Consider the following 25,486-nt stretch of genomic DNA (forward strand, 5'->3'; position numbering starts at 1 on the left):
TATTTGGTTTCAAAGCTCAATATTCAACGTTCTTAAAATTTTTATATTCTTAAATAACATTACAGCAAATATAATTTAAATAAAATTACGTAAAAATAATGTTTTTTTCCTATAAATAGTTTGTATCTTCACCTCCGACGCTTCACTCTCATATTCGCTTCTCGATTCTTCTCTCTGCTAAATATTTCACCAACAACTTCCACCCATGGCTGTTGAGATCTGCGTCAAGGCCGCTACTGGCGCTCCTGACATTCTCGGAGACTGTAATTTCTCCAATTTCCTCCACAATTTTCACTTCATTCACGCAACAAACACACTTTCGTGTGTTATTTCAAAAAATGAGCTTTTTATGTGATGATGAACTGCTTTGCCATTTTAGGCCCGTTTTGCCAGAGGGTTACGATGACTTTGGAGGAGAAGCGAGTCGAGTACAAGCAGCAATTGATCAATTTGGCCGCTAAGCCCCAGTGGTAATTAGCTCAAAAAGCAGCTGAATTTAGGGTTTTTGGGAAAGGTTTTAACTAGTTTTCTCGATGGTTTGTTGTTAGGTTTCTGGAAGTGAACCCGGAAGGGAAGGTGCCGCTCATAAAGTTCGATGATGGCAAGTGGATTGCTGATTCGGATGTAATCGTTGGTATTTTGGAGGAGAAGTTCCCGAATCCCTCTCTCGCTGCTCCTCCTGAAGTCTCCTCAGTGTATATATTTCCCCTCTTTTTTTCATTTTGAACTCGTGTTTGTATGTGTATGAGTTATCATCGAGCTGATTTGATGGATTTAAATAAAAAATTGGCTGCTGATGGAATGGAATGTGAAGTTTGGATCTAATTTTGTGGTTGAATGTTGTTTTGAGTTGTGCTTCTAGGCTTTGATGTAACTCAAATTTTCTTCTCTTGAGAATATGCTTTGTGAATCACTTTAAAACAGTGTGTGTGTGTGTGTGTGAAATTCTATGTCTATATGAGAAATAAATCTATGGTTCTGCTAATTACCTCTTTCTGAAGCTTCAAAACAGTGTGAGAGTGTGTGTGTGTGTGCGCGAATGTTCACTATGAAGCTTCTAGGTCAAGAACATTTCCCATTTCGATTTCATTCTCATGTTTATATGCATGAGTTATCAATTGAGCAGTTTTCGTGGGTATAAATTCACAATTGGCTGCTGATGGAATGGAAATATGATGTTTGGATTGGATCTAATTTTGTAGACGAATCTTGTTTATTTTTGTAGTAGAATCTTGTTTTTTGAGTTGTGCTTGAATGCAATGTTTAGGCTTTGAATCTTTTATGTGACTCAACTTTTCTTCCCTTGAGAATAGGCTTTGTGAGTCAGTTCAAATCAGTGTAGGTGTGTCATTTTGAAGCTTCTAGGTTGATATGAGAAACAGAATTATGCTTCTGCAAATTGACCTTTTTCCCTTTTTGCAGGGGCTCCAAGATACTTCCTTGCTTTTTCAAATTCCTAATGAGCAAGGATGCCAGTGATGGAACAGAACAAGCTCTGCTCGATGAATTGAAGGCTCTGGATGAGCACCTGAAAACTAAGGTTGTGAATTAGTTAACGTGTTACTTTAGGATGATATTATAAGTTGGAAAGGGTGAATATAACTGGAATTGTTCATCTTTGCTACTCAGGGACCGTATGTCAATGGAGCAGACATTTGTGCTGTTGATATGAGTTTGGCACCTAAGCTTTACCATGTTGATGTGGCACTTGGCCATTTCAAGGGTTGGACTATTCCCCAAAGCTTGACTCATGTGTATAAGTACAAGGAGGTATTTTCGTTGTTATTACTAAATCTGTTTTTTTTTTTTCGAATTCTTTTGACTCATGCGCAATGTGAATTGATTTTTCTATCAACTTGTGTCTTCTTTGGTTCCAAGTTCCAACCACAATTATATAATTCTTTTACTTCGGATATAATTTCAAAATAGTAATTGAATAGTATCACTTAGCCTCATGAGAGACATGCATCTTTATTGAAATTACCAACTTAGACTGCTATTTTCATACTCCAAGCATCATTGCTTGCATCTTTAGAGCCTTATAAATCAAATTATTCTTCAAAGTAGTTTCTATCTTGAAAATGATTCGGTCTCAGATGGGCACTATCTAGTTAAATTTCGATGCTAACTCGTCTTGCTACTTTACTTCTTTTTCTGCCGAAACTCCCATATTAAGGTAAACGTGTCTTGTTTCAAGATTGCTTTTACACTTACTCCAAATTGTCACTAATTGTTATACTGTGGAAGATCTCTAAAACATTTTGTGTCACTTCAAATATGTGCTGACGTCTAATTTTTACACGAGCCTTGGTATATTGTATATTGCACGTACCAAGTATTGCTGGTGTATAAAAACCATAATCCGCTAATGTGTCCCTCCCTCTCTCTCCACGACAGCTGCTCTATTCTCGGGAGTCCTTCAAGAAGACTCAGGCTGCAAAAGAACATGTCATTGCAGGCTGGGCGACAAAAGTTAATGCATGAGCATGTCTCTGAATCTACACTCTACATCATAAAATCTGTGCTATTGCTCCCTTGACCACTTTGTTGTATAAATTATGCAGGTATCTTAGAATATTTCTTCCGAACAATAATGCTAGATTATGTTGTTAGAGACGATCATGTATATGGATCTGTTGAGGGCTTTGCTTATCATGTACTTATGCACTATGATGTTTGTGGTTGAAATAAGACACTATTTGTCTAAGAGCTATCTTTTGTTATGATGAGTTAAAAGAGCTATCTATTATTATGATGTCTATTCAAAATCAAATCACAGCTATTGATAATTATTCCCATCTTTTCCAGCTTGCATATTCTTATGCATAATATTATACTCCCCCTCGCCTAAACTATAGTCTATTTTTGACATTTCGATACGTGCTAGCTGGGAGGAGACGCTCGCAACGCGTCTCCACCCCCGTATCTCGTCTCACCGAGATGAGTCCCCCCTTTTTTTCTCGCCCGTTGTGGATGGTCTAAGTTACATTTATGTCTTGAATAGTTCATATTTTAATTTTGGTTATGATCACATAATTGAGCATACAAATTATGACTACTACTACTTATGTATGAATAGACTACCCTAATTCAATCTTTTAATAAGATGATTAATCTCTTACTGTATGAACAGAAAACCTCAACTTAGACTATCATAGTTCATTTTCTGTAAAATAATTTATATTCTCGTTTGCGTACACAACTCTAATAAGTTGGTGGTTATAGTACAATAAAAAAAATTACTGCATAAGCTTAAGCATTTTAATAATTTTATTTTTTTGAAAAGAATATCTTACATCTAGAAAAGCAAAGTCAGGACTATATTACCCCAAAATATACAGTAGATTCAGTGTTATGGAGAATTCTAGAAGTTTAGTACTAGTATTGGTCACGTCTAATTTGGGCACTACGTACTTTATAGTTTAATTCAGATACGAATAACCCTTTTAAGATAAAATTCGTTCTAATTAAACATTGAAATATTCATTAAATAGATTTGCATCATAAAATTTTGAAAAATTCCACATAAATTAGTAAATTTCCGATCCCAAGAATCCATTAGAGTCGACATCAACTTCCGGCAAGGCGAATCATTTTTTCTTAAAATAAATTTTGTACATCATGAAATAAAAAAATTTGAAGGTGGACGATAACAAAAGAACACTTAAATTTTTTATTCTCTTTTTTTATTTTATTTTCATTTTAATTAATTTTCTTAATTTTTAATGTCTAAAAGAAATTACTAGTAATGGAACAAATAGAATATTTTTTGAATTGTCCCATTAAAATTGAGTCATGAGCATACTTAATATTATTTACTTTATTATTTTTGTCACTCGACTTTTTTCAACAAACTTAATATCTTTTTACTTTAATGATATTGATTCATAAAATTATAGCTTTGATCAAATTTTAGTATTCTCTATGAACTATAAATATGATATTACTATAAAATACAATAATTTTTACATTTTGTTTGTTATTTTTCATAACGGGTCAATCACCAATACCATATCCGTCTAACTTACATGCCTTTTTATCCTATTTGACTTAGTTAAATCAATGTGGACTTTTTTTTTATCTTACATGCAATGAACTTAGAAATAAAATACGAAATATAAAATTTGCTAATATATTTTAAATTATTTTTAAAATTTATGAAAATACAAAATTTAACCAAAATTCATAATTTTGATCGATAAGTACTCCCTCCGTCTGCGAATAAGAGTCCCGTTATTTAGGCAGAGGAATCTTCATCACTCTCTCTCACTCTGCAACTCACTCTATTCTCGATTCTTCTCTCTCTCTCTGCTACAGATTTCCACAAACATCTGCTACCAATGGCTGTTGAGATCTGCGTCAAGGCCGCCGCTGGCGCCCCCGGCATTCTCGGAGACTGTAATTTCACCAATTTTCTCTACATTCTCCATTTCACGCAGCAAAAACACATACACACACACACGTGTTCTGTTAAAGTGAGATTTTTTCGTGACGAACTGCTTTGCCATTTTAGGCCCATTTTGCCAGAGGGTTTTGCTGACTTTGGAAGAGAAGGGAATTGAGTACAAGCAGCACTTGATCAGCTTTGACGCCAAGCCCCAGTGGTAATTTGCTCAAAATCGCAGCTTAATTTAGGGTTTCTGTGTAGGCTTAACTAGTTTTTTTCTCGATGGTGTGTTGTTAGGTTTCTGGAAGTGAATCCAGAAGGGAAGGTGCCGGTTATCAAGTTTGGTGATGGAGAGTGGATTTCTGATTCTGATGTAATCGTTGGTAAATTGGAGGAGAAATACCCAAATCCTTCTCTCTCTGCTCCTCCTGAAGTCTCCTCAGTGTATACATTTCTCCCCTTTTTCAATTTCATTCTAGTACTCGTATGTTTATGAGCTATCATCTAGCATATTTCATGGAATATAATGTTGAATTGGCTATTGATGGAATGGAAATATGATACATGGATCTAATTTTGTAGCTGGATTGTGTTCTTGAGTTGTTCTTCTAGGCTTTGATGTAATGTAACTCAACGTTTCTTCCCTTGAGAAAGGCTTTTTGAATCAGTTCAAAACAGTGTGTGTGTGTGTGTGTGTGTGTGTGCGCGCGCATCCATGCGCAAATGTTCATTTTGAAGCTTCTATGTCAATTTGAGAAATAGGTTTATGCTACTAAAAATTGGCCTTTTTTTAAGCTTGAAAACAGTGTGTGCACTTTTGTGTGTGAATGTCCATTTTGAAGCTTCTAGGTCCAAAAATTTCCCCTTTCCATTTCATTCCCATGTTCTTGTGCATGCGAGTTATCATTGAGCAAATTTCGTGGATGTAAATTTACAATTGGCTGCTCATGGAATATAAAAATGATGTTTGGATATAATTTTGTGGTTTAATCTTGTTTTTGAGTCGTGCTTGGATGCAATCTCCAGGCTTTGAATTTTTTATGTGACTCAACTTGAGTTCTCTTTGTGAGTGAATCAGTTCAAAACAGTGTGTGTGAATGTTCATTTTGAAGCTTCTATGCTACATGAGTATATATATTTAGACTTCTGCAAATTGACCTTTTTTCCATTTATATTTTTGTAGGGGCTCCAAGATATTTCCTACCTTTGTCAAATTCCTGTTGAGCAAGGATGCCAGTGATGGAACAGAACAAGCTCTGCTTGATGAACTGAAGGCGTTGGATGAGCACCTGAAGACTAAGGTGGTAAATTAGTTAATGTGTTAAGGATTCAATACTTCAGGATGGAATTATAATTTATAAGTGTGCGATAGTAGATATAACTGGAATTGTTCGTCTTTGCTACTCAGGGACCGTATGTCAATGGAGGTAACATTTGTGCTGTTGATTTGAGTTTGGCACCGAAGCTTTACCATCTTGATGTGACACTTGGCCATTTCAAGGGTTGGACTATTCCCCAAAGCTTGACTCATGTGCATAAATACAAGGAGGTATTTTTCTTATGTTATTACTAAATCTGTTATTGTTTGGTTTCTTCTTCTTTTGTGCTATCTGGATTGATGTTCAAAACGTGTACTTATCTGACAACTTATTGGTTCTCAAGATATTGCTTTAAGTTATATAAAATGTGCTTCAAATACGGTGCAAAATCATGAATTCGTGGAGCTTATGTGGTCTGTGAAACTGGTATGAATCGTATGATACACCAACTGAAACTCGTCTTGCTATTTCACTATTACTCCTTTGGTAAGGTAAATGTGTCTCATTTTAAGATTGAACTTATACTTCACCTCAGCATCTCCCTGTAAATTGTCAATAATCGTTGTTCTGAGGAAGTTCTCTGAAACATTTTGCGTCACTTCAAACTTGTGCTGACGCCTAATTGTTACACAAGCCTTGATATATTATTGCATCCACAAAGTATTGCTGGGTACTATTCAAAGCTGAGCTGAAATGTGAATGATCATGAATTCTTAGTCAATGTACATAAAACCATCTCTAATGTGTCCCTCTCCCTCCCCACGACAGCTGCTGTATTCTCGGGAGTCTTTCAAGAAAACACAGGCTGCGAAGGAACATGTCATTGCTGGCTGGGCACCAAAAGTTAACGCATGAGTGTGTCTCTGATCCACCTACATCATAGAATCTGCTGGTATTGCTCCACTGACTACTTTGTTGTAGGAATTATGCAGGTATCCTAGAATGCTCCTTGCAAATAATAATGTCTATCTTGTTAGAAACGACGACGAACATGTATAAATGTTGTGGATCTGCTCATCATGATGTGTGGTTGATATAAGATTCTGTTTTATCATTCATCTTTTCCAGTTTCATTTTCTGCTAGAAAGAGCCATCTATTGTTTTTTTCTTCTTTTTTTGATGAGTTAAGCAATGGATTATTCCCCCTAAACTATAGCCTGTTTTTGACATTTCAATACTACCCCAAAACTATAGTCTATTTTTGACATTTCTGAACTACTCCATAATTTATTTTTGATAGTATTTCCATACGTCTAAAGTTGACTTCATTTCATTTATAGACATTACAATATTTTATTTTGAATATATTAATTTATTTATTCTACCATTTTTTCACTCACAATACTTTTAGTATTAATTATTATCATTACTACTTTTAAAATCATTATATACACTATTTGAATAATATAATCTTTTTTCTAGGACTATTTTTTTGAGACGAAAGGATATTTAAAGTTCAATTATTGATTGATTTTTCATGGAATTGTAGTCACATGTATACAGGCAATATATGGAAAAGTATTTGATCAAATATTTCTTTTTCCTAATGCAAATAAACATAATTACAATACAGAAATATTACTAGACGAGTGCATAGCTGGAGTTCGAATTGCATTGTCAAAATATAATAATCATTGAATGCAGTGTTTTTTTAACTTTCACGATTGAAAGTAGATAGAACATTAACTTCTTTTACATCTCAAACTTTATTGATTAAATATTTGAAGTATAGGTTTCCACTACAATGAAGGTACACTTAATTTTTTATATTTTTATTATAGAATTAATTACTCAGAATGGAAACACTTAATTGCAGATTTGCGTGTGTGATGTCACTTTTTAATTTTGGTGTTAGTTGCCACCTACCTCTTCTATTCTGACCCATTTAAATAAATAAATTATTAATGCGTAGGTGGCATGTTTTATTTGCCTTCTCAACAAAATCAACCTCAAATAAACAAATTATATTTTATTTAATGTTGACAGATCTGAAAATTAATAATTATTTTAATCACTTGTTTGAGGTATGCTTTATGAGCTAAATTTTAGTGATTTTATTATTTATAATGTACGGCGTAATTTCTAAAAGAATATATTCTGAGCTATTTTGACTTTATGACAATGATATCATTGAATTTATGAGTATATTATTAAAAGGAATAATTCCATACAAATTTATAAAAACTAAAAAATCGTGATATTATTAATAAGTTGGTGACAATACAAATAATTTTTCAAATCAAATCAAATATTCACTCCTTTCACTACGATTTCGGGTGTTCACAATTTACCTAACTCCAATTCTACCAATATTATCATTTACTACATTTTTTAATCAATAATTAACATTTTTTAATCAATTTAAATTTACAATAAAGAGGGATATTTATTTCACTCGTAACACATTCAAATAATCTATTTAATAATCCATTTTAGATCAGGGAATAAGACATTTTCCTATGCGTGCGAATATGAAAGTGTGTTCAATAATTTAATAATAATAGAAGCTGGCACAGAATCGTGTGTGTCACATCTAAGTGATATGGACGCAATAACGTCCCGGTACATTCTATCAGTATTTCTATTTTCAATCATCAAATAGATTTATATGAATACAACTCTCCTTTAGTCACACCATACACCTTTCAGGGATGTAACCAAATACATCTAAAAATAAAACTCTACATCAGATATAGGCTATATCCATTTCTGAAAAAAAGATTTCATGCCAAAGGTAATCTATGGTCACTATTCCAAAAAAAATACTACTCCTACTACCCCTAATCCAATTAAAGTTGAAATATTTATGAATCGGAAGAAACAATTTACTCTCTACGTCCCATTGATCAAGATGAATCATTACTTAAAATGAAAACACTTTTATCTCTACTTTATTCCTTCTTTCTTATTTACTCTCTCCTCTTACCACACAAAATATAACTGCATAAAATCCCGTGCCACCCAAGAAAAAGGTCATCTTCCTTAGAACGGAGAGAGTACTACTTTTACAACTAGTGTCTCTCTACACAAAGTCTCATTTGCTTCCATCACCTCACCGGTTCTACTAAATTAGTCGAATGTGTTAAAAACTTATAAGTAGATTATGAGTCTCGTTCCACACTTACAAAATGAAACTATTAGCAAGGGACGTTACAAAGCGGCAAAATAGAACTTCCAGTAGAAAATAAAGAGTACTTATTCCATTCATACTAGTAGTTCTACTAGTCGATAACACAAAATTTAAAGTAAAATTGGTAAAACTGAAGAAAGAGAAAAAAAAAAACAGAATTATTGATTGCGGGTGAATAAGGTATACCATTTCAATATACATTGTTAACCCCCTATAGTCAAATAATCAAATTATAGCAACAAAAATAGTACCAAAACGTGAAAAATGAAACAATATAATTTATTTTGTGAAGAAACCTTGACATTTTCACATTCAAATTTTCAATTACTTATAGTTTCATTTCATCTCTTATAAATACATTTTTCCTTCCTAAAAAATCAATAATAAGTTTCAATTAATTTCATAGCCATGATATGCAGATTTATCATATAAATAAACAATGTATTTGTTCTTCAAAAGAAAAGTATATATAGCATTTCGTCGTCTTCTTCTTGTCATTATTAACTGAGCAATTTTGATACAAATACCAAAATACGTAAACTATTGGTCAGCGTTGTTTTGCGCCAATCGCTACCGAATTTCCCTTTTGCACACTTTTAAACCCCACGTGTTTCCCACGCACGCGCCACCGTATCCTCCTCCTCCTCCGCCGCCGCCGCCGCCATGGAGAGGCTTAGCCACTCCTCCCCCAGCGCCGGCGACCTCTCCTCCATCGCTAGCCGCCCCGTCAAAATCATCCAGCTCCAGCATCCTACCTCCACCTCCTCCGCCGCCGCCGCGTCGCCGCCGTCGTCGTATTTCTGGAAATGGAGAGACAGGATGAAGCGGATGACCTGGACGGACTGGATTGAGACATTCCTGCCGTGCTACCGCTGGATTAGCAGATACAGGTGGCGCGAGTATCTCCAGCCCGACCTCATGGCCGGCGTCACCGTCGGCGTCATGCTCGTTCCTCAGGTGCGGGATGATGATCAATTGATGATTTATAGCTGTAATTTTGTTAATTTGTTGTGATTTTTGTGGATATTGATTGTGTGATTTGTTGATTTTGATGTGCGGAAATCAGTCCATGTCGTATGCGAAGCTAGCTGGCCTTCACCCTATATATGGACTTTGTAAGTCAATTTACTTGATTTTGAGCTTTACTGTCACTGTTTCTTTGCTTATTGTTAGTTCGACTGCTGTTATACTCTATATAGTCAAGTTCAGGTGTCAATTGCTGTTAACACACCAGGTGTTGGTGATGCAATTGGACATTATTAGTTTTCTAGTTGATGTTTTTAGCAAGTTATTGATGGTTTTATAGTACTGGTAGCTTCAATTGTATTAACTTGTTCCCTTCAATGATCTTTATTCGTCTACTTTTTGTTGTTGTTCAGACTCTGGTTTCGTGCCTATATTTGTGTATGCTATTTTCGGGTCATCTCGTCAGCTGGCTATTGGTCCTGTTGCATTGACGTCCCTCCTGGTGTCTAATGTGTTGGGGAGCATAGTAAACCCGGAAGAGCCATTGTACACAGAGCTTGCGATACTGCTGGCACTTATGGTCGGAATCTTTGAATGCATCATGGGGCTATTAAGGTGCAGATATCATAGTTCTTTCTTCTTTGGCTTGTTTCTGAAGTTTCAGCATCATTTTGTGGGAACTCTGTGTGACTAATTAGTTTCTCTCCCTTAGTTTGTGTTTCTCACACGAATATGGTCATTTGCCTATCCAGTTTCGTTGTATACACATTTATTAAAATTAAATACAGTATTTAATTAAGTAGGCAACAATGCAGCCAAGCAAATAGGTTTTCAGCTGTCACCATTCAGCAAGTTTATATGTTGCATCATGTGTTCCCTTTTGCAAGTGATTTATTGAATAACTTGACACAAATTAAGCAGCCACCAGAATTATTACAACACTGATCAAGTGTATGCACCGTTGCTTTGAAATTTTCCTTTTATTGCTATCTTAATTCTTTTTGTGCAGTTTTCAATATGCAAAAGTTTTTGTACTGATTTTCTTTTATCCAGGCTCGGCTGGCTTCTTCGGTTCATCAGCCATTCTGTGATTTCTGGTTTTACTACAGCCTCAGCCATTATAATTGCGTTGTCTCAGGCAAAAGATTTCTTGGGATATAGTGTTGTTCGAAGCAGTGAGATTATTCCACTGGTGAAGAGCATTATTGCAGGAGCAGATCAGGTAAATTTATGCTTAGAATTATCGTGGATGAGCCCATGTTTTATGTTTATGCGTTTTAGTGTAGTGAAGATGAGTTAGTGTTATGATTTAGCTGATAATGCTGAGTGGTGGGGTGTGGACCCTATAAAACTTTATCATAAGTATTAGAACAGAACTTGTTCTTATGTTCTTTCTCAAGATTTTTTCATGATGAGAAGAAAGAAAAGAAATTGTGTACCCTCTTTCTTGCAATTCTTTTCATCAAGGTTCATCTATGGCCTTTGTTAAACTCTTTCCTCATTCCAGTTCAAAAGTACATACCTTGACTTCTGTTTATGCTTCATGTTTGTTATATGCTGGTGGTCCATTACAACCAGAATTTAATTATCAATTTCTTGTTTTTCCATTTCTCTGTAGTTTTTGTGGCAACCTTTTCTCATGGGCTCCATTACATTGGCAGTTCTTTTGATCATGAAACACTTGGTATGAATCTATTTTATCAATCAGGTATCCACTTTTCAATTTTACCTATTTATACTAACTTTGACGTGTTGACAGGGAAAAACTAGGAAATCATTGCGTTTCTTACGAGCTTCTGGTCCCCTTACAGCTGTTGTTCTGGGAACAGTTTTTGTTCATGTATTTCATCCAGCTTCAATATCTTTGGTGAGGACCACTTAAATAACCAAATGGCCAAGATGTTAGGCCATACTAAAAAATCCAATGTTCCTTTACCTTAATAATGTATACCTTCTATGAATTTTAGCTCGGGTGAAGCACAGTTAACTGTATTACTTTTTTGGCTGTCATTCTAGGTAGGTGAAATACCACAGGGGCTGCCGGAATTTTCGATCCCAAAGAAATTTGAGTATGCTAAATCTTTGATTTCTACAACTGTTCTCATTACTGGCGTGGCTATTTTGGTAAGAGAAAATTTAATCATAGCTCTCTTGCTACTATATTTTTCTTTTCACCTTTTACTCTCTTGTGTTAGTTGGAAATGCAGACTCTTTCAGAAATAAGATATTGAATATACTGATTTCAATGTACAGGAATCTGTCGGAATCGCTAAAGCACTTGCAGCAAAGAATGGTTATGAATTGGATTCCAATCAAGAGGTCTGTTTCCATTGGCCCTAACCCTACTTTGCTTCTAATGAAATTTCAGATTTTTTAAAGCACAAAGGAGAATGAGTAGTAATTTGTTAACTGTGTCCGTAGACTCTGTACTGGGTTAAGATAGTACAGATGGCGTGAACTAGGTCCAACATATCATATAATTTCTGGAGAGCAGTCATCTTTAACTTGCAAAAGGAGTTTAATGACACTGCCATGTGTTGTTATGTAACCATTTGTGATATGCTTACTGTTTTTCTTCCACAGTTATTTGGTCTTGGTGTTGCAAACATTGTTGGTTCTTTCTTTTCGATTTACCCTACAACTGGTGAGTTTTTGACTTTCTGTTATCTGAATAATAATTTAATCTCTTATTAACCATCAAACAGTACTTGTACTCAAAATAAATGCCTCAATTGGTGTAACTTCCTGAAATTTCTTTTCCTCGATTTTATATGGTGCAGGATCATTTTCCAGATCAGCTGTGAATCATGAAAGTGGAGCCAAAACTGGCTTATCTGGAGTCGTTATGGGAATTATTATGGGATGTGCGCTTCAATTCATGACGCCATTGTTTGAATACATACCGCAGGTTAATTTGAAGACATTGTTCTTCAATTCATGCTCGTTTTTCTTTGGACCTCCATTGGCACTCATTTCTACGATTCATTTCCATGTCATAAAAATCTTTACTGGCATTGAACTGTCTTGATATAATAGGGTACTTAAATCACATAAAAACATACTGTATTTTGGAACATTTTAGATATCTATGGAGCTGATATTTGACTTTCAGCATATTAAATTTCTTTTGCTAATAATTCTCTATTCTCCATTTTGTGTCTCTACAGTGTGGTCTAGCCGCCATTGTCATTTCTGCTGTTATTGGACTGGTGAGTTGTGCTTCAGAATTTCAATATGTTAAATAAGATGTGTGGAAGGTTTTGACTTTTGTGAACCCCTTTCTTAAAGAATCACAGTCGACGTAAGCACATGTTGTTCTAGTTTCTTAAGCTTGGTGCTCAATCTATGGTTTTACCCTCTGTCATTTCAGGTGGATTATGATGAAGCTACCTTCTTATGGCGGGTGGATAAAAGAGACTTTATCCTCTGGACCATTACTTTCATCTTCACCTTGTTCCTTGGCATAGAGATTGGCGTCCTTCTTGGTGTAAGGATAGATCATATTGATGATATTTTAGGAAAAGTTGAATTAAGCCGACCTTAATATATGCAGTGCTATTCTTTTCTCATTACTTCACTTTATTGGTGCTCAGGTTGGTGTTTCACTTGCTTTTGTCATCCATGAATCAGCTAATCCACATATTGGTAAGTCTTTATCTAATCCAAAGCTCAGCTGATTCACTATAAGTTGTCGATGACGTTGAAGTAGTTCACCTTTTGCATATTTCCAGTTTACTCTCTGTAAACTTTGGTTTGGATCATGTTAATTGGTGCAATTCATTGAGAGCCAAACATGACTTTTTTGCAGCTGTCTTGGGCCGTTTACCTGGTACAACTATATACAGAAACACAGAGCAGTATCCCGAAGCTTATACATACAATGGAATTGTAATTGTTCGCGTTGATGCTCCAATATACTTTGCCAATATAAGCTACATCAAAGACAGGTGACACAATTCTGTCTTAAACAGCTTTTTCATGTTTATGCTCTATTATAACCGTGCTGTCCTACTTTCTTTCTTTAGGCTCCGGGAATATGAGATTGTAGTCGATGGACCTATTAGGCGAGGCCCAGAAGTACCAGGCATCCATTATGTCATTCTTGAGATGGCTCGTGAGTCATTCTTGAACTTCTTTCTTGTTTAGACTTGATTGTGAAGTTGAAAACAAATTATGCATCTGAGATTTTGACAATTGTTGTTGGTCTTTTATTTCAGCTGTGACATACATAGACTCGAGTGCTGTTCAAGCTCTAAAAGACTTATACTACGAATACAAATCACGTAACATCCAGGTAAGCAAGTTAGTGTATATCATGACCGTTGATATCCTTTCATCTACCAAATCCTTTCCCTGTGTTTTTCAGATAGCCATTTCCAATCCAAACCGAGACGTACTGCTGACACTGACAAAAGCTGAGGTGGTTGATTTAATAGGCCGAGAATGGTTCTTTGTCCGTGTGCATGATGCAGTCCAAGTTTGTCTACAGAAGGTGCAAAGCTTGACCAATTCTTCCACAAGTCAGTCCCCATTGCTGGAGAAGAAATCAAGCCTCTTCAATCGACTACTGAAGCAGAGCTCAGAAGAAGCTGCTCTGTCTCAGCTGGAGTCTGGAACTCGGGAGATTGCCTCGTCGAGAAACGACACCAGTCATCTGGAGCCACTGCTGTCAAAGAAGACATGAGAACAACAGTGATGGTGCATATGTATGTAAAATTGTGTCCATTTTTTTGCATATAGAGATATTGGTTTGGATGTGTTTATTTATTTCTGCCTACTTTTCAACTAGGGAACTTCAAATTTGTTGTAATATGGTGTCTGAATAAAAAGTGTAAAGTAAATCTTTTTACTGTACGTAGACATCAGATACAGAGGATATAAGAGCATCCACAATAGCGGCTAGCTGAACCATTGCAACCGGCCAGCCGAGAATCGGCGAGAAAATCGGTGTGAGCTAGTCGATGGCGCGATGTGTTGGCCGCCATTGTGGCGAGCCGATCGGCCAGCGATCGGCCAACGCCAATTTTCATTTTTTTTTTAATTTTTTTTTGAAAAAACCTATATATACGCGATTTTAGTTTCATTTTCATTTGCACCACTTGTTTTAACGAGTTTTCTCTCTCTCTAAATTTCTGTATAAGAGCAACATCGAGCGATGGACAACAACAACGAGTCCAGTCCGGGCGACGAGCGGATCTCAGACTCCCACGGTACCCGTGGGATCTGGATGGGGCCAGATTGGCGGGCAGATGGGCCAAGGGTTTAACGTCCCTTGGCAACAGTTGATGGGGATGATGGCTGGAGCGCCGGGAGGGAATCGGGGGGGGGGGGAGGATGCCGGGCGAGGTGCAGGCAAGCGGCGGGCAGGCAGCGCCGGGGTGGGGAGGGTATGCCCCCGGATGCCAGCAGCTGAGATGATGGGGATGATGTGGCAGAGAGGATACAGCCCGGTATGCAAGAGGTCGCACTGGGGGGACACGGTCTATCGTCCTCTCTTGATTTTTTGACGGCTTCGTCTCACACGTCGACCCAAGTGGAGACGCAGCTCACTGGCGATGACCTTTTGTCATTGCATGATATATGGGATCGATCTCGGGGATCCGGACACTCCCTGTTGGGGCGGGTCGGGCCGCGCCGAAGAAGAAGAAGACCAAGGGAAGGGCAAGGTGGTCGGCGAGTCGTCGCAGCCCGCTGTTGACGACACCCCCACGCGGAGGAAGTGGACGGAGGATGAGTACGCCGGCGTGGCTAAGGGGTGTTGTCGGTTTGCGACGATCCGCCGGTTGCGAACAACCGGGCCGGGTCGTTAACATGGGCGAAGATTAGAGCAAAGACAGGAGGAACGTACACACGGGAAGGACTACAATCTGGGAGGAGTGCCGAAAGGGGCGTGGAACGGATCAAGGCCGTGGTCGGACCGATTTTCGGGGTTGTACGCTTAACGCCCTCCGCCTACTGACTAGTCGGCAGAATGAGGAGGATGCCCGGAGTGATAGTAGGAGAAGTGCAGCTCCCCTTGCCGGGGAAGTATAAGGAGTTCATCTTCTGGGAATGCTATGTGTTGCTTTCGAAGGACTCCGAGAAGTTACGGACGGGGTACGACCCTGGGTGGCCGAAGAAGCAGAGGCTGAACTATTTCGGCGACTAGCAGCAGCGGCGATCCCACGACCTCCCCCGAGATGCTGAGGAGTTTTCATCCCCTCCGTCAGCTACTGGTCGCCCTCGCCCGGTTGGCCAAAAGTGGGCGCAACGGGCAACGAGGGGAGGATCCCCCCTATCAGCCCCAGGAGGTCATCTCGGCCCCCCCACGTCCACGCGCGTACACTTTATTCTCGCGTTCAAAAACGGAGGAACGGATGTACAAGGTCTTCCACGAGTGGAAGGCCGCCACTGGCCTTGTGGAAAAAGAGGTTTCTCTACTCGATGCTCGAGAACATGCGAGGTGGATTTGGATGCATCGAGGGCCTGGTGGGGGTTCAGACGCGGCTCAGATACCCCGGGTGGCGGCGGCGAGGATGGCGGCGGAAACGACGAGGAGTAGAGAGTGGCTATTTGAGTAAATGCTGACGTGGCAGGTGGATTTTTAGTGCTGCTGACGTGGCAGGGAGAGAGAGTGGCTGGCCTATGGCTGACCGATTTCTATTGTGGATGCTCTAAAAGACAATCTGGAGCGGACGACAAGTTTGAGAAACAACAAGAGCATCACAGTAGCATTCAAGTTAAATGGAAAAAACTACCCTTTATGGTCAAGGCTGATCAAAGTGAAGATAGGGGGCCGAGGGGCCTATCCCTACATCAGAAACGATCCCCCCCGAACTGGGGAGCAAGGGATTCGACGAATGGGAGAAGAATGACTTGGTGATGTTCTCGTGGATTGTCGACAACATAAAAAACGACATAATTGCCGATTTCGCACACCATCAGACATCGAAGGCTCTTTCGGACAGCCTTGCCGTGACGTTCGAGAACCGAGCAGATCCGTACCTCATCTACGACCTGGAGGAAAAAGCAATTAACCTTAAACAAGGGAGTCTCGATCTAGAGACATACTATAGGAAGATTTAGGGATTATGGATCAATTTAAGCTCTCCACTGAAATTTTCAACCAATATTCATATCGTAGAAATGACGGCTTATGGTGCTGTGGTTTCACTTAGGAATACAATTAACAATGTTCTCAATTGTTCTCGTTTTAGCATTGCCGGTCTCCCTCTCCTGATCGTCACCATCGCTAGTATGATATCGATATCCAAGCATAACAGAGACCCGACTAGTGGAATGAAGTAGCAGAAAGAAGAAATTCAGTCTTCTTGGATGCATATAATGAAATATCAAAGGTACTTTTCCCAAGTTACGACAACCTACCTCAAAATCTTAAAATGATTTTTCTGTTTATGGGAGTTTTCCCTCGAGATTATGACACACCCCTTCCAAGATTATCATTATATATGCTCAAGGCAGAGGGGTTGCAATCCTGGCATGATTCAGAATGTAAATATCTAATAACTCTTGCTTACGACTATAACCTTGTTTTACGCATCTTGAAGAGCGTTGATAAAACTTATTATGAATTTCAAGTTACTGAGTTCAAAGCTTGCTGGCTTCATTCTTCATGGCGACACGTGTGTAGGGAAGAAGCTAGTAAGAACAAGTTTTATCATGTCTTAAACAAGTTCACTGATGCCGAAGAAGAAGTTCTAAAAGGTCAGCATGGCTTATGTGTCGAAAATAACATTTTATTTGGCATTGAAGAATTTCGTTACTCTGTGAGATTGAACAATGCTTCCATTGCATGTTCCCTCCTTTTCTATGGTCCTTACCACCAATATCCAATCCATATAGATGTTGGTTTCAGGTTGTTAAGGGAAATCGATGCTCTTAACGTTTCTATACTTTCCCAATAGAGATTCTTACCTTAGTCCAACTAAAGTACCTTGCTCTAACTTGCAATGGAGAAGTCCCTTCAACCATATCTAAACTTTTCAACCTTCGAGTCTTGATCATCCATCCATATAAAAAAATAAATGCCGTGGAGCTCCATCATATGTCCCAATGCAAATATGGGAAATGAAAGATTTAGAGCATATCAAGATATTGGGAAAAAGCCTTGTAGCTCCATCTCATGTTGTTTCATTGGTAAAGCTCACAACTCTGGTAGGGGTGAATGCTAGTATTTGTACAATCTTCAAACCCTCCCAAAGAATTCCTAACATAAAGAAATTAGTTAGGAATACAGATTGAGCTCACACCTTATGAAGATCATAACGATCTTTTGAGTTGCTTTGATTGCATTTCAACACTTTAAAGCTTAGAGACTCTAAAACTTACTATTACAACACTTTGATTGCATTTCAACACTTGAAAGCTTAGAGACTCTCAAACTCAGTATCACAAATCCAGTCATCAAGAAGGTCGTGTTTTCCCAGCGACTCAGAGGTCATTGAAGTTGCCATTTAAGTTGAAGAAGTTACATTTGAATGGTATGGGTTTTCCATTTAAATACTTGAATGACATTGATTCTTCGGTAAGTCTTGAAGTTCTCAAATTGTGATCCTACGCCTTTCAGGGTTCACATTTGAATCTAAAAGGTTATAGTTTTATGTGTCTTAAGTTTCTTCTAATTGAAGAAAGTGATTTGGTGAAATGGAAATCAAGAAGCCGAAGCTTCTCCGAACTTGCAATCTTAAGAATGAAACATTGCTACAAACTTGAAAATATCCGGCTACCTTCTCTTTTTTACCCCCATGACCTACAGGAGATTATATTAGAGGACTGCAATCCTTTAGGTTTGACTTGGGCCACCCAATCACAACCATGTATACTCTTAAGATTGATATATTTATGCATCCATTTTTAGGTATGGAGCCATATACAAGAGCATTTATGATGAATGTAATGATGATCTCGTGTGTGAGATTTGGCCAAGCGATAGTGAGGTTAATGATTGAGGCTAAATCATTAGGAGAATGAGGAAGAGAATGAAGACGAATATACTTATGATCATGAGGATACAAAGGCGAGCAATCATGAGGATACAAGGGCGAGCACCAACGCAAGGAGCATGTGAGTTCATAGGGATATATTTTTTTTAACTTAGTACCCTCTCCGTCCCACTCCAAGTGACACCATTTTCTTTTTAGGATGACACACTCTAAATGACACATTTTTTAAAATAAAAATATCACTCTTTTTACTTTTTTTTTCTTTGTTGCTTTATTCTCTATTTAACTCGTAAAACTAACATTTAATAAAATCTCGTGTCAAATAAGAAGTGCTTCACTTAGTGTGAGACGGAGGCAATATTAGTTAAGTAAAAGATACACCCCCTCCCTAAAAATAGACCACATTTGCCATTGTGTGTGTGAGTTGGCCAAGCGGTAGAGAGGTTAATATATGAGGCCAAAGGTCTCACGTTCGAGTCGGCGCGATCTTTAAATTTAAATTCATTTACCTATAAAAAAGACCACATTTGCTATTTTGGGATGTCCCTTAAAAATAGAACACCTTAAAAATAGAACAATTCTATTTAAGAATTTTTTTCTCTCTAATGAGATGAGGCCCATTTTACAATAAGAATACTCCAATTACTTTTTCTTTCTCTCTCCTACTTTACCAATTGTACATTAAAAATAGATCAATTCTATTTAAGAAATTTTTTTCACTCTTATGAGATGAGTCCCATTTTACACTAAGAATACTCTAATTACTTCTTGGTATTCTGGTTTGATTTTCAATAAATGAATCATGAATGTTGTATTACTATTGTTTCGGTGTACTCTTAAGGAAAGAGAGCTGAGTGCATTGGGTGTGAGAGATCTATCCTATCGACTTGGCTTCATCTGTACAAGTTGGTACCTCACTAATGCATCTATGCTCACGAATTCTGTTTTGTGTTTGAAGAACATATCATTCCATCTTTAATTAAGTATATTCGCCGACACGAAGAAAAAATAAAATCCTTAATGATATACATGTTGGTGGTATAGGAACCGATCCTGAAGCACTGGATAAGCATTTGATATAGTGGTATATTTATGTGCAAAATAAGAATGAGGTTGTATACTATATTAAGGTTCTTTCTTGCACTCTGTCTCACGCGATTCATCGCAGATGTGGAATAGAAGACGGAGATAGGAATTTGACAGTGAGTCCAAACTATGTAGTAGATTGACATGTTGTTTGCTGTTTTCCAAGATGAATTTGCAGTATAGCATTTTTTGCTTTTTTGTGGATGAAACACAATAATGGTATGAAAAACACCAAATATATGACATGGTGGTTTACAAAACACCAACACGAAATTACACTTAACTCAATAAGGATACACCTTACACTAGAACACTCATACTCACTTACACTGTACGCCTACTTTCTTCACTCTCTTGTACCAATATATAGAAAATCTAAGTCTGGAGTCTAGAAAATTCTAAATAACCAATTCTACTTAATATGAATACAAAATATCTAATCTGGTTTGTGTTAAAATGACAACCCCTCTTAAAATGACAACGTGACAACGCTTATACAACAATATTATAAACGTTACACAGCAATATCCAACACGTTAGACAGCAATTTATAGATTGCTGTCTAACGTGTTGGATATTGCTGTTCAAGAAAAATTGCTGTTTAAAGGCCAGCATATTGCTGCCCGTCTTTTTTGGCGTTTTTTTTTTTTTTTTGCCACGTGTCAGCTTATTATTCGTCCACGTGTACAAATGATTGGCTAGAAATGGTGGTATGGTGTTATTTTAAGGGATGGTGGCACCCTAACATGCCCCTATCTAATCTATTTCCCATAACTCTCGAATTATCTAAATGTCAAGCAACTTTTGTTGATTTAATTAATCTTGAAGTGGATGTAGTCTGTTTCTTCAACTCGTGTAGCTCCTAGATCAACTAAATCCACTCCAAATGTGTGCCGTCTCATCATGTTTCTGGAAGCGTCAAATTGGTACTCCCTCCATTTTACCACAACTAATTAACCATTTTATATTGGTCTATTACAAGCGATTGATTTCCACTTTTAGTAAAATATAAAATATTTTTTCTCCATTTTATCTCTATTACTTTATTCTATTTTTCTTATTTTATTCTCTTTTTACCTCTCCTACCTTTTCATTTTTCATACTTTATTTATTCAACTTTAACTCAATAAATTTTCCTTAAACCACATGCTCAAAAAAAATTCATCACTTATAATGGGATGGAAGGAATACAATTTATTAAGAAAATTCAATTTCGTGGCACAATCAAATTTATAACTAAGAAATTGAATGTTATTAATTTGTACTCCCTCTATCCACGTAGGAGTTCCGTTTTTTCATTTTGGTCTGTCCACAAATAAAATTTCGTTTTATAATTACAATAAATAGTAAAGAAGATTCACATTCCACTAACCTATTCTACTCATATATTATTTAAAATTAATATTTATATACAAGTGAGATCCATATTTTACTAACTTTCTCTTAATTCTTAAGATTTCTTTAAATTCGTCGAATGAGTATTAACTTTTAAAAAATATCTATCCAATAAAATGTCAATCGTGCCATCACCTCTACGTTGATCCTGCTGTTAAGAGTTTTATTTCGGCAAGTTGCATGTTGATCTCTGTTTTTCTTTGTTACTTTGGTGCTCGATCTGGTAATTTGGCTGTAGATCTGTGTTGTTGTTGATTGAAGGTTATTGGTTGAATCTGAAGTTATGAAATGTTTCTTTTGGCTGGAGTTTGTGTCGGATGCTTGGATCCGGAGTGGATTTAGCGTCCGGGGTTGGATCTGAACAGAGGAAGTCGAGTAATGCATGGATTTTTGAGTTTTCTGTTTGCTTTCTGTTTTGCTTCGTCTAAAGATCCATAGATCTCGTTTTTAGTTCTTAATTGTTCTTCATTAAAATTGTGAAAATCCAGTCTGCTCTGTTTTCTAATTACGATTTCACTCATGCCGTTTTCTTCGAAGTTTTTATGCAAATTGGTTGGAGAAGATGAATGTCGCTGTTAGTTATTACCTTAGTTAGTTGTTTTTCCAGCCTTTCCGTCCTTACTCTGCTTTTTCAGTTATGGTCCTCACCGTCAGCTTATCTCCCAGCATCTAGGTAATTAGAATAGTTTCTCGCATCTAGTGATTGTTTCTGCCTCAGTTTACGTGTACGCTTTTGTTATTTCGCATAGATCTAGTTGTTAGCAGTAGCAGTTTAAAATCTCACGTTTAAGTTTAATTTCCTCAACCCAAAAGAAAATGCTACAATTTCAAACTCAACCCAAAAACAATCCCCAAATCTTTGAGCATGATTATTACGCATCCATCTCTGATGGGATCGATCCCTACTTCCCCGTGCTAGGTTTTAGTAAAGTGGTTCGAGGGTTTTTTTGGAAGCAGCAGCTCGTGTGGTCCGACGACTGTGATTTTCCGACGACAAAGCTGAAGTTCCTAGCATCAAAGGCGGATTCTAACATGATTTGGCCGGACCTAGGAAACTCCGTTATTTCTTTCTCAGTGCACACATGACTACCCACACACTAGTTCAGTCCTCTTTTAAATGGCGCCGTTGCTGGGGAAGCGGATGGCGTTTATTGTTATTTGCATTTAAGGATTTGGTGTAAATAATTTAATTTCTGTTATTTTGCTCTCTCTTGACAAGCTTTATGAACGCAGTTTCTATTCTCGAAGTCAGCGAGCTCATCCGGGGTCGTGGAGTCGGCCAATACAAGTGGCGCAGTCAAGGAATCTACGCTCTACCATCACCACCGGGATCAGGTTTAAGGGACTAAGGACCCATTTCGTTCGAATCAGTAGTGTTGGAGAAGGGAGTTGAACCTCATCAGTAGAAGAGGATACTGGGCCGTCCACCGAATGACAGCAATCCGAGATCTGAGGAAGAGGAGGACGTGAATAGTGGCACATATATTGGATCCCGACCGGAAATAGGTTCGCTCACCGTGCACCTAGACGGTGAGCCGGCCCATGCCATAGTCTCAAACCCGCGCCGGAGGTCTATTGATATCAAGACAAATGTGCTCGGAGAGTTTCTGCCCAAACTTCTTCTGGACTAAGGAACGAGAATGTCCTTACGAATTCCTAAACGAGTTCAAGTAAGGCTGTGCAGCATTCAAAAGAGACCTAACGAGGCGACCGAGGAGGACTACCGTTTACGTGCAGCTCCCGTTTGCCCTAAAAGGGGAAGCCAATACTTGGCTACTGTGGAGCTTCCACCAGTACTCGATTAACACATGGAAAGATTTCAAGCTGGAAATTCTTGGATTATTTTTTTCCTTCCAACAAGACGAATGCCTTGAAGAAGGAGATTCGTGAGTGCAAGCAGAATATGATGAGTCTCTCGGGTTCTTATTGGTCCCGTCAAGGGATTGCCGGATGTCATTCGAAACACAGATGATAGAAGCGGAGACCTACTATCTGTTCTACGAAGGTCCCTGAATCAAAGGACTTGATGAATTTCTCGAGGGAAACCTTACCAAGAATAAAGCAAGTGAAGCCAGTGAGAGACTTTGGGAAGGCTGATCGAGGCGTGAAGGCCTATGATAACCCGCGAAGCATATTGAGGAGAGGGTCAGCCAATGCAGTAACAGAACAAGAAGACAGGAAAGTGGAAGATATGATAGATAATCTGGAGAAAGCATTGCTGAACGCAATTGAGAAATACAATTCGCATGCTCCAGCAGAAAATGAGAAACCCCCTGGTCCAGAGGAAATGCAACTTCAACCGTGCTACAGTCAGCCCTGTGAAGGGGAATGCCAAGCTCAAGCAAATTCGATGGGGAGTTGGAATCCAGACGGAAGTTGGAATCAAGGGAGACAGAGGGATGCTCCATGGAGGACTCACCCAAATTTTAGATGGACTGACCATGATCAAAGTCAGCCACCCCCACTTCAGCTCACGAACTGTGCACACCCTCCGGAGAGACAGTCTAACTGGTCAGGGAAAAGTCAAGAGGGGCAATTGCAACTGGGGTACAGGAATCAGGACCATACTAATTGGAAAAATAGGAATCAGAACAATCCAGGGAGCTCCTATGTGCCACCTCACCAGAGAAACAACCAGGGGAACTACCAGAATTCCCAACCGAATCATCAAGGGAATCAAGGGAACTATCGTCAGAACCAAGGTCAAGGATCGAATTTTAATCAATTCAACTCCAGGCCACAAAGGAGTTTGGATGACATGGTCCACGACCTAGTGAATTCACAGCAGTTCATGCAGAATAACTTGCATTCCAACAATGACGTGGTGCACAAATTGCAAGATGCTCAGTCTGAACATAAAGCCGCCATGGATATGATGGCAAAGCAACTGTCCCAGATTGCAGTTTCTTTGAATGAGATGCGGAGAAATGAAGGGAAACTTCCTGCCACGGTCAAACCACCAGACCGAGCAAACATTAGTCAAATCACCTTGAGATCTGGGCGGGGCTATGAAGGACCGACTTTAGAAATTGGCGAGGAGGTACCTATGCAGGTTAGTGAAAGGGAAAAAAGTCAGATGCTTCAAGGGGATAGCCCTAGACCCAGGGAAATCCTTGTTCAGGATGATCTCCAGAAGGGAGATTTAGGGGGATCCCTACCTCGACCAAGAGACCCATTCTTCCTAGACCCAGAACCTGAAGTAGTGAGCAAGGAAGGAAACAGGGAAGTTGGTGAAACCCAGGCTGGGACTTTGTTAGAGTGAAAGGCGATGAACTGATATGAGCACAAGTGGTGCTCAATAGACTGCAATCAAGGAGTTGGTTAAGTACTGAAAAGGGAAAGATTTTGCTTTATTGAATTACTGAAATTGAAGGGAACAGAGAACAAAGAACTCCTCCGCAGAGGCCTACGAGATAACTCGCCCTATTCTGATACTTTTTCCAAGATAAATAATCCTATCAGAGACTACCTATTTATAACCACGATAGAAGCTAAAATAAAGGAAATGAAATAACAAGAATTTGAAATGAGTTTGTTGATAACAGCTGCCATGAATTCAGGGCCTTCCATAACAACTTCAGCTCTCATCCGCAACAACCTCTTCCTCTGGATTTGTTGACTTAGTCGGCCAAACAACTCCCCTAATCCCTCGCTGATACACTCTCCACTCCGTATCAACTGCCCGGGGGGTCGAAACAGCCTTGTCCGTAAGGCGGCAATAAGGAAATTGGCCGTAGACATCTGCCACGTCCATCCACGTGGCTTCGTCGTCCCCCTTGCCGTCCCATTTGATCAAAACTTGCTCCACAAAACCGTCCTCCCGTTGCACCGTTCGACGCTCAAGGATCCTCTCTGGGAGGAATGGTTGGTCGGCGTCCATGGGGCCTTCCGGAAGACCCTGCTCGGGACTCGCATCACCAATGGGTCGTTTGAGAAGTGAGACATGGAAGACCGGGTGAATGCGAGAGCTAGCAGGGAGCTGCAAACGGTAAGCTGCTTTTCCAATGCGTTCCTCCACCCGAAAAGGACCAAAAAAACGCGGAGCTAGCTTTCGGTTTGCTGCCGTGAACAAGGTGGATTGTCGGTGTGGCCGAAACTTCAAATTAACCATATCTCCGACCTCGTGCTGAACGTCTCGGCGATGTTTATTTGCCGCCGAGGCTATATGCTGCTGAGCACGCATCAATTGCTGCCGTAGCTGGGCCAAAGTCTCGTCCCTCGACCGCAGTGAGTCCACGACAGCTGACTTGATCTCGCTTGG

At 38.7% G+C, this 25,486-nt stretch overlaps 3 protein-coding genes across 4 annotated transcripts; all 3 read left to right on the forward strand.

Moving 5' to 3' along the window:
* Positions 1-103: 103 nt before the first annotated feature.
* Positions 104-2,707, forward strand: LOC125201649 (glutathione S-transferase DHAR2-like). Its single transcript, XM_048099849.1, has 6 exons — positions 104-263; positions 380-470; positions 549-695; positions 1,423-1,540; positions 1,630-1,770; positions 2,398-2,707. Exons 1-6 carry the CDS (start codon positions 206-208, stop codon positions 2,482-2,484), a joined length of 642 nt encoding a protein of 213 aa, XP_047955806.1. The 5' UTR covers positions 104-205; the 3' UTR covers positions 2,485-2,707.
* A 1,532-nt stretch (positions 2,708-4,239) lies between these two features.
* LOC125211838 (glutathione S-transferase DHAR2-like) lies at positions 4,240-6,764 on the forward strand. Of its 2 annotated transcripts, none has more exons than XM_048111779.1 (6): positions 4,240-4,398; positions 4,514-4,604; positions 4,685-4,831; positions 5,571-5,691; positions 5,796-5,936; positions 6,475-6,764. In XM_048111779.1, the coding sequence occupies exons 1-6, from the start codon at positions 4,341-4,343 to the stop codon at positions 6,559-6,561; spliced, it is 645 nt and encodes a 214-aa protein (XP_047967736.1). In that variant the 5' UTR covers positions 4,240-4,340; the 3' UTR covers positions 6,562-6,764. The 2 variants fall into 2 exon arrangements, with proteins under 2 accessions (XP_047967736.1, XP_047967744.1); XM_048111787.1 differs by having other exon boundaries at positions 5,571-5,688.
* A 2,580-nt stretch (positions 6,765-9,344) lies between these two features.
* Positions 9,345-14,656, forward strand: LOC125202408 (probable sulfate transporter 4.2). Its single transcript, XM_048100798.1, has 17 exons — positions 9,345-9,793; positions 9,903-9,951; positions 10,216-10,417; positions 10,856-11,024; positions 11,421-11,486; positions 11,562-11,669; positions 11,819-11,926; positions 12,056-12,121; positions 12,386-12,446; positions 12,583-12,710; positions 12,970-13,011; positions 13,173-13,289; positions 13,396-13,447; positions 13,611-13,749; positions 13,828-13,916; positions 14,020-14,096; positions 14,169-14,656. The coding sequence occupies exons 1-17, from the start codon at positions 9,500-9,502 to the stop codon at positions 14,484-14,486; spliced, it is 2,085 nt and encodes a 694-aa protein (XP_047956755.1). The 5' UTR covers positions 9,345-9,499; the 3' UTR covers positions 14,487-14,656.
* The last annotated feature ends 10,830 nt before the right edge of the window (positions 14,657-25,486 follow it).

The sequence above is a fragment of the Salvia hispanica genome, chromosome 1, assembly GCF_023119035.1.
Source record: "Salvia hispanica cultivar TCC Black 2014 chromosome 1, UniMelb_Shisp_WGS_1.0, whole genome shotgun sequence".
NCBI classification, from domain to species: Eukaryota; Viridiplantae; Streptophyta; class Magnoliopsida; order Lamiales; family Lamiaceae; genus Salvia; species Salvia hispanica.